Below are 14,885 nucleotides of genomic sequence, written 5' to 3' on the forward strand. Positions count from 1 at the left end.
AAGGTGCAAGCGGTAGGGCTGGCAGAGGAGGTGCAGTAAGCTGCTGCCCGAACAGCCATATAGCTTCCATCAATGACCCCTCTACTTTACAGCAGTGCAGTGACATTGGTCAGCTGTGTCACGCTCCTGTTACTGATCAGCAGGAAAGGAGATGAAATTGTTGGTTGTACGGACCTGTGTATGAGTTACTTTCTTGATACGTGTGTGGCAAGTACATTGGCTGATACTTTAGATGATTCCTATGCCAGTCTGGAAGGAAGTATGGATAGAAAAGTTCCAGGTGGTGGTGACTTTGCCTGCCACCAATGCTGCCTCTCCTTTGAAATTTGGCTACTGGGTGTCCTTGCAGCTGATGGCACAGCTCTGTAATTGGTTTGATGCTGATGTGGCGCAATGTGGGTCAGTTGTCCTCAGTCATTGCCAGATAGGTGTGCCATGGTCTGCAGATACAGTTGCTGCCATAATGATGGGTGTGGGCAGGCTGGCTCTAGTGCCTACTGATCTCCATGTGGTTGTGTCTTTCAATTTATATCACTTCAACCATGAAATAATACAATTAGGGTGCTTTCCAAAACGACCCCCAGATTTGATGCCAACAGACATGGGACTCCAGGGCATGACAAGCCATGACAAGCATGCTACAAAGTTGGTGTGAATGTTTGCATTGTAATGGCTCTTTCTCATGTCAGATCTTCTACCGTTTTCCTGTGCTGCCGAACTCTTGTAAATTACACTGCTCTTTCTGGGGATTTTTTTTAAACATTCCAACAGTGTCCTGTGCCAAAAAAATTATCAAGAAACAAAACCAATAACAGCACAGAAAAATAACTTTTTTTATAAAGGCAGCAAAAAGCCATTTGCAAAAAAGGGAAACATTTTATTAAATATGTCTTCACCACCTTTAAGAGCTTATTTAGACATGGAGATTGTCTTTATGACATCTGCAGATGGATGTGCTAAGCGCACAGAAGGATTAGTCAGGTGTGAAGTACTAAATTGAAGCTGAAACCAATCAGACTGATGTAAAATGGGTAATGTAACTAATTGGTCTATTGTTTTTAGAAAAGGTAATAGTCTGTGTTCTTCACAAGAGGAATTCAATGAAGAAACAGCCACATAAAGCTATCAAAGGTTTTAAAAGTTTGAAACAAAAACAGAAACACGCAGCTGTGGAGAGAGCACATAAGCTAAAGTGTCAGGTGTATAACACTGACTTCTGACGAAGGGTCCATACCTGAAATGTTAACTTGTCTCCTCTCTGCACTGACCTGTGTGTTTTCAGCATTTTCTGTTCTTGCTTCAGATTTCCAGCATTTGTAGCTATTTGATTTTTATTAAGCAGTAAAATACTGACGGTATGACAGCTGGGGGCAGATTTTCCTATTCCTGTACTATTGGATTGCAGTGAATACAAGGAAATCTGGCGGGGAGGAGCGCAGACCCATAAGGCAACCTGCCTAACGTTTCTGTCTATTTAAATTAGTGGTTGTCTCTTTTAGGGATGTGTGCTCACCCAACCCAATTGTCTTGATTTCACTGTACCCAGGCAATCCAATAGATCCAGACACACAGAGAGGAAAATCAGTTCCATTTTTCCTCAGGAATCAAATCTAATAGTTTAGAAATGAAGGGGCAGATTTTCCTCTGTAAATCCATCTGGTTTTGGATGGATATGGGGTAGGCAGGAGAGGAAAATTGAACTGGGAGCCATTTTACTAGCTCCTCATCACCTGACACCACTTCTGCGATTTCCTGCTGGACATGATGTCAGGCATACAATACATTCACCCAAATATGGGCAGGTACGTTGTAATTAGGCACAAATGATGGGAATACATCATACGTCAATTGTACCTTAGTGGCACCGGGCACTAGGAACGTTATGCATGAGAGGGAGTGCAGTCAATTCCAGAGAAATGGAGGTGGGAATCCAGCTGAGATTGGGGCAGATAGAGTTCCCACCACACCAAATTTACGCTGACCTTCCACCCAGAGGTGGGCGAGGGTTGGAATTTGTCCTGAAGTCTTTGGCATACCAGTTAAGTTCAAACATAACTCAAAGGTCACATTGTCCTCAATTCCATGTAGAGTCAGATCTACATTTCTCTCCCAGAAGTTAGCTATCATAGGGAAGAGTAGCTGCCTTGAGAAATGGTGATCCCAGTAGACTGGTAAATAGGTCAATATATCATCCCAATGGCAATGCATATCCAGCTGTGAGTGCACACCACCCAAGTATGTGCGCTTCAACAAGAAATGGCACCCATATTATGTAAACTATTCAGCCTCTGATGCAGAGAGGGATGTGATATTCAATTCGTGGCTTTCAGTCACCACGAAAGAAAGGTGGGATCAGTAAAAATCATCAAAAGTTAAATTCAACAGTGCCCAAAGGGAGTGCAGATCAGAGAATTGGAGCTGGTGTTGTAGTTCCATCTCTGTAACCTGCACTCCCTTCAAGCATAGCTCACTGCTGGAAGTGCTGAATTTACCATCAAGTTTATTCTCCTGACTTTTTTGTGCATTTCCTGTACAAATTTGAGAGATGAGTTGTAGTAACAGGGATATAAATACAGGTGCTTTCATTTTTGTGGTTCCGATGTATGGCACATACAGTGTTGTACATGGCCACTTTATTGTGTACAGCCACAATTAGCGTTTGGGTAGAGTGTCATCTAAGTCATAATACAAGTCAAACCAGCGTTTTTCTTTGTTACCAATACAGCTCTGCTAATACACGCGGTAATACGATACCAGGTGCTTTGGGGCATAATATTGATACAATTGAAATTCCCAATGGTGCATAGTGCATTACTATTTTGACTTGCAGTCTTCATGAAATGTTCAACACCATGCAAATTGGCTTAACTGCATATGTATTAAGATCTGATCTCTAGAAATTAAAACAATCTTTTACAATACAACTACTTAAAAATGCTTCAGGTACATAAACTAGCCACAATGGATGGATTTGCATGGCTAGAAACCATTATGAAGTACAGTATCTTAGGTGTTGAATGAACTGTGTGAGTCAGTAGTGAATTGCTATTTCGTAGACTGTTCACATGATTATAGACTATTTCCTGTCACACTGATGTTTTGCATCTATTTCAGGACAGATGAAGTAGGAATGATCATGACCAACTTAGAAAAGGCCAATCAGGTAGGAAGAAACTGTTCTGAGTCTATAGAAATATCAAGCATATAAGAGTTTTAATTTCTTAAAACCAAGCACAATGCTTTAGCAAGTGACAAAATTTATTGATTTGTCAAAAAAATCCCAATAATCTTTGACCGTCTGGAGAATGCAGCTTTATGTATTAGTTTCACATGTGTTTACAGTTACTAACTGGTGATGTAAATATTAGAGTATGTTATGTTGTGTATTACTGAACAGCTTCTCGAAGAGCTGCGATATTTCTATACACATTGGAAACCGGCCTAGTGAAATTAGTGAGAGAATTCTTGTGTCTCAATTAACTTAGCGTGAAATGAAATTGCTGTTATTATGAAATTGCAACCAGCTTATGCTGAAAACCTGAGCACATCTTCAGTCCTTCAGCCCAAAAAGAGCTGTGGAATGCACCTCAGAGCGGGTGGTAGAATAATTAATGGCTGCAGTTGGACTGCTGCTCATAATCACACCCCACCCACCGCAATTTTCTCTCTCAACTTCTGAAGGTGGTGTGACCCATGCTGAAGTGCAGCTCCATGGATAACAGCAGCCCTCTAGTGTTTCACCTCAAATGTGAGCCTAGACAATGAGTGCCAGCAAGCTATTCCACCCATGGTGGGGGGGGCTCACAACAGAGTCTGATTGTGCCCTCATCTGATAGCCACAGATGCAACACTTTCCAGCAGAGTTCACTAGATGGTGATTGGGAGCAGGGATGTTTTTTGGTCCCCTCTGTACCCCAAAGGCAATGGGGCTAATTGTAGTGCCACCTCCACCAACATGGGTAGAATCAGCTAACTCAGCATTGAGCAATCAATGGAGCCTGAGACCGTCCTTGTCTGTATGGCTCAGCATTACATCACGTGAGTCATTGGCCTTTAATTAACCTTAGTCCATTTCATCAGTCAGTCAGAAGCTCATACAGTAAAATTACTTTGTTCAAAAAAGCTCTCAATATTAACAGGTCCACCATACTTCTTGGCAAATAAACAGCAGTAACTGAAGTACAACTTTTACTGACAGAGTCTTCAAAGGATCACTAACTGATTTGAATAACTCTGTTGTACTTCTGGGAGTTAATTTATTGAATCTCAATAGCACCATTAGTAGTAGAAGAAGCAGAAATAATCCAGTTTTATAATTTTTTTCTTAGATGTAAAATTTATTTGTTCCCAATTAAATGAAAGTGTTTGAAAGCACAGTAGTATCGTACTGTGCTGAATTCTTTATTTTTCTATATTGCCCTATTAAGACTGATGTTTTAGATTGCCTTTGAACTTTTCATGCACATGAAACCCTGTAGTTCTGGGCCTACTGTAAACTATCCACTAGCACTGCTTCTTGTTATCAGTATTGGTCTGAAATTAAATAATTCATAAGTGGAACCAATAGGAGTAAGGAAATTTGGGAAATAAAGAATCACAATTAGTGTTGGTGAATTTTATTGTTGGAATTCATTCTTCAATATTTTTGTTTCGGGGGCTCAATACAGAGGGCTGAAGCTATTCAAAGAGAAGTAGAGAGTCTTCGCAAACAGTTGAACTCTGTAAACAGCTGCATCCATTTGGCCTGCCGCTCTCCATGGATTGCCGGTGTGGTATGGAATTAGGAGTAAATGAGGATTATCTACATGATAACTTAGTAAACAGCAGCCAGCGTGAATTCAGAACAGAAAGATGCCACCTGATCAACTTTCTTGACGAAATGACTTCCAAAAAGCATTTAGCAAAGTTCCTCAATGAGAAGCTGCTAGTTAAACTCAAAGCAGTGAAGATTCCGAGTAAATGCAGAGTGAGTGAGAAATCAACTCACCGGTAGAAAGCATCGGGTACTTGTGGGAAGATTTATGTCAGAAGAGTTATTGCAGGAGGCCTGAGTGGGGGTGCTCCAGAGATCAGTTTGGGTCCCCTAGGGGGTGATTTTAAACCCCAAGTTGGGGCGGGTGGTAGTTGAAAATAGTTGTTTTTTGCATCGCGACCGCAACCCGGCTTTATTTCCAGGTTTAACGTCGTTGCGTAAAAGTACAGGCTCCCCACTGGGAATGCAAAGTCCGAAAATTTTGCGGTTGCGACCCAAAAAAACAACTATTTTCAACTCCCGCTTGCCCCCAACCCACCCATTCTTGGGGTTTAAAATCACTCCCCTAGTGTTTCTAATATGCATTGAAAGCTTGGATTCAGAAAATTCAATGCAAATTGATCAGATTTAGAGATGACACCAAACTACAAGGGACGATTGATTCTGCGGGGATGGCTTGGGAACTATAAAATGAATTGAACAAAATATGTAAATGAGTGGAGCAATGATAGATTAAATTTAATACAGACGAGTGTAAAGTACACCAGAAAAAAAAAGGGGGTGACACATACAGCCCTCGCGACATGTCAACCCGTTGCAGAGCAGCAACCAACTCTTGAAACTAGTTAAATGCAAATTTAGGACTGATGTCATGAAGTTCTCTCAGAGAATGATCAACACATGAAATAAACGTCTGGGTTGGGTAGTGTAGATAAAAACCCAGAAATCATTTAAGAAACAATTAGATGCTGTGATGGGGGAAACTGTAGGATCTTTCTCGAAGGAGAATGGCCTTCCTCATCTGTATTTGTCATAATCTTGTGTCCCAGTATTATGCTCTAGTATCTTCATCTGTATGACAATAGACAGCACTATCTTGAAAATTATATCTAATATTTATCTGTTCCTAATTAAGTAATTTGATTTAAAAACACAGTAATAGCATACTGTGTTAATCCTTTGCGTTAAATTGTCTTTAGTTTGACTCTGAACTTTTCATGTACGTAAGGCCCTACAGTAGGTGTTCTACCATAAAGTGCATAACTAGCGTTGCTTCTTGTGGTGCCTGCAGTATATTGATCTGAAATTAGAGCTCAGTAATTTCAGATATCTTGGCACTTGGTACTCAGTACTGCAGATTTACCTGAAACACTCCCAACAGAATAGAAACTGTCTTGATGCAATTGCTTTGATAAGATAATTTACACAGTGAAGTGGACAAACTGTCAACTGTTGCAAATCTACAAAGGAGTTATTGTAAGTGGTTTGCCTCTTGTAAAAATTGGGCTCTACTACAGTGCTTAAAACTTAAGTTGCCTGATGAGGACATTATTCTTAGGTTAAAGATCCAGGGCTGTCAGCTGAAACCAATAGGACTTTGCATCATGTACTTGACAATAAGTCAGACGGAGCTTCATCAGCATTCTTCATGAGACCTAAAAAAAAATGTGTTAATAATGTGTTGCTGTGCCAATTAGCACAGCCCTGTGATAACAACTAAAATAATTTTATTTCCAGTAAACCCAGAAAAATCATGTTGACAATAATGGACTCTGCTTGGGATCAGTGACAGTATTTCATTCACATCAAAGCAATCCATGGAATGAATGCCAAAACTGGGTCTTAACAAAAACCCTTTCTCTAATGTCTGAATTACTTAACACAATGCATGTCTGTTTGCTTACATGATTGACTGAACTTAATGTCCTGAATGGTGTTCCCAAACTTAACCCTGAAATTCAGTAAATCCACTACGGACACTATGGGCTCAATTTCAACATTGAAAAACGGGTGGGTTGGGGGCAGGGGAGCATTGAAAATTGCCACCGTTTCAGACCTTCCTCCAACCCACCCATTTCCAGTTTTCACCAGGGTGGGAAGAGGGGTGGGCGACCAACCCGCTCCCATGAGGCGGGTCAGGCCTCAAGATCTTTCAAGGAGGCTTCGGGCCTCCATTTGTCTGGACTTCCCGATTTTCAATCCCGGGGAGCCAGGATTCCCAGGCCTTCTGTTTTACGCCTCGTTAAAGGAGGCGAGAAGGCCTGAGACTAACAGGTAGGTACCTAGAAAGGCAAAGCTTGTGGGCCCGGAGGAGCAGGAGTGCTTCCCCCAGGCCCAACAAGCCTACCTGAACCGACCCACGCAACGATGGTGGACACCCAACCCCCAATCGCCGACCCCGATCCTCCCCCCAACTCCGATCCCCGATCCATCGACCCCCGATCCTCCCCCCCCCCCCCCCCACTCCAATCCTCCCACCCCCAACGCTGATCCCCCCCCCCCACTCCGATCCTCCGACCCCGTTCCTCCCCCCCCATTCCGATCCTCACCCTCAACAATCGCAGACTCCCGCGATGACCCACGATACTGACACAACCTCGCCCCCGCGACTGACCCCCGATCCCATCCCCACATGACTCACGAACCCCCATGCCTCTCTTTCCCCCCCCCCCCACCACCACCCCCCCAATCCATACAGAAAAAGACTTAACTGCAGACTTACCTGAACACGTCCTCTCCCTGGCTGGTCTCCTGTCCGACCGAGGCCAGCCTGTCAATCAGGCCGGTCAGTCGGACGGGAAACCAACAACAAAAAAAGACATCCTTGCGTCAAAATCGTAAGGATGTCTGGGAAACCCATACTGATGGGCTTCCCGACCTCAGTTTGACCCCTCCGCCCCCTTCCCGGCTCGGTTTTAAAATTGAGCTCTTTGTGTTTCTCCATTCATTTTTACTCCCAGAATTTTTTTTTAAAGTTTATAGCAGAAAAATTCTGTTGCTGATATAATAAGATAAGCCTAAAAGTGAAATTTCACCTTTTAAAGTGGCAGAATTAAACTTTTAAAAGCAAAGCTTGGTTTTGGCTCGGATCCATAATTCTTAACACGATTTACCGATAATTCACAAGAGGGTTGGGCAAAGAGACTTTGTATAGCCTTCGGACATTTTACCACGTTAAAGGCTCTACATAAATGCAAGTTATTGTTGTATAAGGCGCTGGAAACCTAAAAGCTTCTTTCTGCCCTTGCACAGGATCAAGCAGACATTTTGATGTGCCCTGGTTCAAGACTGGAGGCAGCACTGATTGCTAAAGACCGAGAGATTATCCGACTGCTAAAAGAGATTCAACACCTCCAGACTGCACTGCACGAACTCCAGGAGAGTTCAGCAAATCAGGTTGCAGAGTTGGAGCAGCAACTAGCACTAAAGACTGAAGCTGTGGAGGTAATGGAACTTGGATCAAAGATAATGCTCATAGTAATAAATCTGAAAAGTTTTGCCAATTTTCATACAATCCAACACAGTTTTTACATTAAATCAAGTTTCAAGTAAATCAATGACAAATAGCTGCTAAAATCATTGTGAACAGTGTTACATGCTGCTGTGAACCACAAGATCAATCTGGGCAAATTATTGCCAATCTAACTGATTATCAACAATATGTTCTCAGGTTGTGCAAGTGATCATCTAATGTGATGCATCTCCTGCTTTCAGTTCCATCAATGTCTGTTATATGCTGCATTGTATAGATCCACCAAATGTACTTTGCAGATTTCATCATTTATATCCTTTGGTGCTTAAATGAATTTCAAGTAAGAGTTCATCTTATGTGGTCTCATTGAGAAGTAATTGAGCGGGGCTGGTTTGACTTCCACTTTTTACAGCACTGTAAGTTGGAGTAAAACATTTACAATGAAACTGCTGTAGAGGCTCTCCTGTAAATTTCTGCTGTTCTTATCATACCTTTCAAAATGTCAAGCACTGTTCTGAAATACTTCTACTTGAAATAAAACACCAACTTGCATTTATATAGCGCCTTTAACGCAGTAAAACACCCAAGGCGCTTCACAGGAGCATTATCAAACAAAATTGGACACCAAGCCACATAATACTAGGACAGCTTGGTCAAAGAGGTAGGTTTTAAAGAAAGTCTTGAATTTATATAGCGCTTTTCACAACCTCAGGACACACCAAAGCCGAAGGAGGGTCTTGAAGGAGGAGGGAGAGGTAGTGAGGCGGAGAGGTTTAGGGAGGGAATTAAAAAGAGCTTAGCCCCAAGGTAACTGAAGGCGTGGCCACCAATGTTTGAGCGATTCAAGTCGGGGATGCGCAAGAGGCAAGAATTGGAGGAGAGCAGAGATTTCAGAGGGTTGTAGGGCTGGAGGAGGTTCTAGAGATAGGGAGGGGCGAGGCCTCGGAGGGATTTGAAAACAAGGATCAGAATTTTAAAATCCAGGTATTCCCGGATCGGGAGCCAATGTAGGTCAGCGAGCACAGGGGTGTGATGGGTGAATGGGACTTGGTGCAAATTAGGATACGGGCAGCAGGGTTTTGGATGCGCTCAAGTTTGTGGAGGGTAGAAGATGGGGAGGCTGGCCAGGAGAGCATTGGAATAGTCAAGTCTAGAGGTAACAAAAGCATGGCTGATTGTTTCAGCAGCAAATAAGCTGACCCACAGAATAAATTGATAGTAAGGTGGCATGATGTGTCAGAACACTGCCATGGATTGTCCGGATGTGATGCCACTCAGTTTCCAATCTCAACTGTGCCATCAACTCGAGATGCTGAGTAAAGGCCCAGCACTTCTTGGAAGGAAAGGGAGGGAAAACATGATGGGCACAAATTCGTTTTCTTTTCTCAGAATGGGCGATATAATGTTTTTTTTTCCTACATTTCTTTACTTTCTTTTTCCAGAGGTATTTAGGAAATATTCTTCCCCCATCGCTGTAGGTATTTTTTTAATCCCTTTTCTTCTGCCTTACTTAACACTTGTCTGTCCCGTTGATAGGGTGGGTACAAGGTCTGCTGTCTGTGGGTCCTGTTGTTGGCTGCCGTCAGACACAGGGACTATCCAGCCACGACTCTCCATTCTTTCAATGGCACCACACCACTCCCTTTGCTATAATTGAATCGAGAAATAATCCAAGTTCCCTTTTCATTTTTTTTTTATTTTGCAGATGAGCTCTCTGAACAGAGAGACATTTGAAGTGCACTCTAACATTAACTGCTGTATAATTTTCTAACTGATAATTGTGTCCCTTTCTTCAGAAATTAGAAAAGAAGTTGTGTGCACAGTTAGACCATGGGGGACTTAAAACAGAATTAAGGTATGTATTTAAAGTTTGTACGATTGCTATTAAATCAAAGATCATAAGGTACTGAAGGTGCAATGTGGATCATGTGGGGTGGGTAGAGTGGAATAGACGTTTTTCTGAGGGTATAAGGAATGGAAAATGTAATGTTAATCCTCACTGTCACACTCTCTATTTCTTTGATTATCAGCAATACGTTGTCAGGTCGTGCAAGTGATTGTCTAATGTGATGCATATCCAGCTTTCAGTTCCATCAGTGTTAGTCATGTGCTGCAATGTACAGATCCATAAAATGTACTTTGCAAGGTGGAGTAAAACTTTGTCAGGTTCCTAATTTCTTCTGAACTCTGCTCATTCCTCTGTTGCCACTGTCATGTTTCATTGTTTTCAGCTCTGCTCCAGCCCATAGTTTTCCCTTTCTTCCCCGCTCTGTTGGTTCATCTTGCTACTCCTTCATTGTTTCTCGGCTCTTGTACCCTCCATATCTCCGCAATTAAAATTATACTGGTTTCCTCTTTTTTTAAAAAAAAATTGCCTCTGTCTAACTTCGTATTACCAGCATCTCTCAAACTAAAATTCTTCATGGTGCAAAATCCCCAACAGAAGAACAAGTTCCACAATATGTGCATTTATAGACAGACTTCTAAATATATGGAATATTAATAAACCCGTTTCAAAGTAAAGCACTTTCTTCCATAGAAGAGTTTCATTGTTCCAACTCAACAAGTAACCAGTACTTTCATCTGCAGCATTGGAAATGTTTCTAAACAAATGGTTAGATTTGGGTGATATGGCAGCTTATCTGATTGACCAAGGAATGGCATTGAAGCTACTTGAAATGATTCTCTCAGAATAGATTGTTTCAGCCTCTTGATGAGAGGGTCGTATGGATGCCACATTGGGCAAATAGGTAATAAACTGTAATAATAAAAATCAAGCTAAGCAAATAATCTAGCTTACATGACTAACGAGGCTTACTTCTTATTGGCTGTTACATCAGTGGGGTGACCCTGCATCTTGTAACTGCTTGATGATGAGTATCCAGTCCTGCGAAACCACCATCCCATCCTGGGCTTCAGCTTGTTTAACAGAAGACCTGTTTTCCTGTTGATTATAGCTGCCACTGTTTAATCTTTTTAACAACAAAATCAATCTGAACTGAAGCAGTATACCCATGGGAACACTTCTGGTTAGGTAAATGGAAAGAGTACAGATTCATGAGTTATCCATATAGATAAACTCAATGTTCTCTTCAATTTGATCATTTCTGATCACTCATGTTTTTTACCACTCCAATATTCTCTTCTCTTGAAGGTGCAAATTCATGGGATACAGTTCCACAGACACCACCTGCCTTCCAGTGCCTCACTCAAATAGCCAACCTTTGACTATGAACCTAAACAATGATTGTTGGTCCACTCTTTGCCCATGTGAGCATCGCAGCTGAGCGTGATCCTATCATTACCCAGGATGCACTTTCCAGCAGGGTGATGGTTAGTAATCAGCAGTGGAACCCTGGCCGGAGGAGGGCAGCAACCCTCTCTTTGCCGCCCTCCCCCCACTGCCCTCCTCTCCACCTCTCCCCCCCACTGCCCTCCTCTCCACCTTCTCCACCTCCCCCACCCCCCCCCCCACTGCCCTCCTCTCCACCTCCCCCACCCCCCCACCACTGCCCTCCTCTCCACCTCCCCACCACTGCCCTCCTCTCCACCTCCCCCACCCCCCCACCACTGCCCTCCTCTCCACCTCCCCCCCCCCCCCCCCACTGCCCTCCTCTCCACCCCCCCCCCCCCCCCACCACTGCCCTCCTCTCCACCTCCCCCCCCCCCCCACTGCCCTCCTCTCCACCTCCCCCCCCCCCCACTGCCCTCCTCTCCACCCCCCCACTGCCCTCCTCTCCACCTCCCCCCCACCCCCCCCACTGCCCTCCTCTCCACCCCCCCCCCCCCACCACTGCCCTCCTCTCCACCTCCCCCCCACCCACTGCCCTCCTCTCCACCTCCCCCCCCCCCCCCCACTGCCCTCCTCTCCACCTCCCCCCCCCCCCACTGCCCTCCTCTCCACCTCCCCCCCCCCCCCCCACTGCCCTCCTCTCCACCTCCCCCCCCCCCCCCCCCACTGCCCTCCTCTCCACCTCCCCCCCCCCCCCACTGCCCTCCTCTCCACCTCCCCCCCCCCCCCCCACTGCCCTGCTCTCCACCTCCCCCCCCCCACTGCCTTACTCTCCACCTCCCCCCCCCCCCCCCACTGCCTTCCTCTCCACCTCCCCCCCCCGACTGCCCTCCTCTCCACCTCCCCCCCCCGACTGCCCTCCTCTCCACCTCCCCTCCCCCCCCACTGCCCTCCTCTCCACCTCACCCCCACTGCCCTCCTCTCCACCTCCCCCCCCCCCCCCCCACTGCCCTCCTCTCCACCTCCCCCCCCCCCACTGCCCTCCTCTCCACCTCCCCCCCCCCCACTGCCCTCCTCTCCACCTCCCCCCCCACTGCCCTCCTCTCCACCTCCCCCCCCACTGCCCTCCTCTCCACCTCACCCCCACTGCCCTCCTCTCCACCTCACCCTCACTGCCCTCCTCTCCACCTCCCCCCCCCCCACTGCCCTCCTCTCCACCTCCCCCCCCCCCCCCCCCACTGCCCTCCTCTCCACCTCCCCCCCCCCCCCCACTGCCCTCCTCTCCACCTCCCCCCCCCCCCCCCCACTGCCCTCCTCTCCACCTCCCCCCCCCCCCCCCCCACCCCACCCCCCCACTGCCCTCCTCTCCACCTCCCCCCCCCCCCCCCCACTGCCCTCCTCTCCACCTCCCCCCCCCCCCCCCCCCCCCACTGCCCTCCTCTCCACCTCCCCCCCCCTCCCCCCCCCCCCCCCCCCCACTGCCCTCCTCTCCACCTTCTCCCTCTCCCCCCACCCCGGCCTACAAGCTGAGACCAATTGTTGGGCTCCTATTCCTACTGAAAACCCTGATCCTGAGGTCCGAGCAGGTGATGAAGTTTTCATGTGCTGTAGGCTTCAGTCGGATGCACCATATCAGCAAAATCTGTCTTTCAGCCTGACTTTGCTGCTGAACTGGATACCACACCAAGTCATGGGACTATCTTGCAAAATTTTAAATGTATTTCCAATGCTGAAAGTTCAAGCTGGTCAGCCCGCATTTATTTTGAACTTTGTACTAGTGCTTGTGAAAAGCAAAGAATGAGCCCCAAATTAATTGTGAGGGGAAGATTGTGAAAGATGCAGAATAAGGACTGTGTTCACCACCATGAACTGGGACTCAGTTACAATGTATTTTTTTTTTGCAGCATTTTCAAATCAGTGAACCCAGTATCTGCAGATGGCTGTGCATCCCAGGTAACTGCTTTCCTTTAAAACTAATTTAACCATTACTGCATAATCTGTGGTTCAAGGCCTTATAGGTTGATTAAAAGCAGCTGCATGTGGAGCTACATGTCATCATTTCACTAGAATTAGCCAGTCAGTAATAAGCACCAGAATTCATTTTCCCAAAGGAACTTTATAATCATATTGAAATCTATTGAAATCATCTAATCCCATTGGATGTGTAGAGTGATGACTAGATTGAAGTTGAAATAATTATTTCCTGCTGCCCAGGACAGAACAAAAGACACAGATGATTCTCTGCCGGAAAAAGAGATGACCCTTCGACCTGAGAAGAAATGTTTACAAGAGAAACCAAACTCATGTGCAGAGATGGGTATGATTGCAGTTTTGTCCTCTAGTCTCTTAAGGCTTTATGTGGTGTCTGGTAAACGTTTACAGAAATCCAACCACACTGACGATTTTGCTCTCCTGAATCAAGAGGGATGAGGACAAGATGGGAAATTTTATTACTTATCCCAGATATCAGTACAAAAGAGCCCTCAAAGCATAAAACCTGCCTTGCCTTTCGATGCAATGAGATGAATGACTGATTAATCTGTTTGTGGTGGTGTTGGATGAGGGAGAATGTTGGCCTGGACTATGACAACTCACTGCTGTTTGACGCTCACCTGAGCAGCTGGAACAGGCAGTTCGAATGTCTCACCGGAAGGATGGCACTTGCGAAGATGCAGTACTCCCTCATTACTGCACTGGAGTGTCAGCCTAGACTGTGTGTTGCAAGTCCTAGAGGTGGGAGTGGTAACAAACCTACCAAAGGTGACACTAAATTTATTGCAATATATTCAACTGGTATTTTAGCCAAAACTGTCTGGATTGAACCGGTGGTGTTTTTCTGCCTATCAAAGAGGACAGGGACACGTGGGACTCCAGTCTGAACTAACTCGATAAAGGGGTTATTATTAATCCTGCAGCATACTGGCCCATTCATGCCATGTGCAATGTTATAAATTCTGGATTATAGGAGGTGCATGTCTGCCAATGGACGCTGCGTTTTGAGATGAGTACGAATGAAGAGTATTGGGAGAGAGCCCAAACCTGTTGGAGAGAGGAATTTGTTATGAGCGTGTTAAGCATTCGTACAATAACATCAGCGCCAGTGATTTCTCTAACCATTTAGGGTCACTGCCTGGTGTAAATGGGGCGCTAGCAGCCTGGAAATGGTGTAAATGAGCGGTAGCAGCCTGGAAATGGTGTAAATGAGCGGTAGCAGCCTGGAAATGGTGTAAATGAGCGGTAGCAGCCTGGAAATGGTGTAAATGAGCGGTAGCAGCCTGGAAATGGTGTAAATGAGCGGTAGCAGCCTGGAAATGGTGTAAATGAGCGGTAGCAGCCTGGAAATGGTGTAAATGAGCGGTAGCAGCCTGGAAATGGTGTAAATGAGCGGTAGCAGCCTGGAAATGGTGTAAATGAGCGGTAGCAGCCTG

The 14,885-nt window shown here is 45.4% G+C and overlaps 1 protein-coding gene across 2 annotated transcripts in view; it reads left to right on the forward strand.

Moving 5' to 3' along the window:
- cux2b (cut-like homeobox 2b) overlaps nucleotides 1-14,885 on the forward strand; it is a 220,943-nt gene that overhangs the window by 175,965 nt on the left and 30,093 nt on the right. For both annotated transcript variants that reach the window (XM_068005849.1, XM_068005850.1), the window contains exons 9-13: nucleotides 3,115-3,163; nucleotides 8,006-8,197; nucleotides 10,022-10,080; nucleotides 13,362-13,410; nucleotides 13,672-13,774. In XM_068005849.1, coding sequence (XP_067861950.1) covers nucleotides 3,115-3,163; nucleotides 8,006-8,197; nucleotides 10,022-10,080; nucleotides 13,362-13,410; nucleotides 13,672-13,774 — 452 coding nt within the window. The remainder of the gene's footprint in view (nucleotides 1-3,114; nucleotides 3,164-8,005; nucleotides 8,198-10,021; nucleotides 10,081-13,361; nucleotides 13,411-13,671; nucleotides 13,775-14,885) is intronic.

Source organism: Heptranchias perlo, chromosome 25 (genome assembly GCF_035084215.1).
Source record: "Heptranchias perlo isolate sHepPer1 chromosome 25, sHepPer1.hap1, whole genome shotgun sequence".
Taxonomy (NCBI): Eukaryota; Metazoa; Chordata; class Chondrichthyes; order Hexanchiformes; family Hexanchidae; genus Heptranchias; species Heptranchias perlo.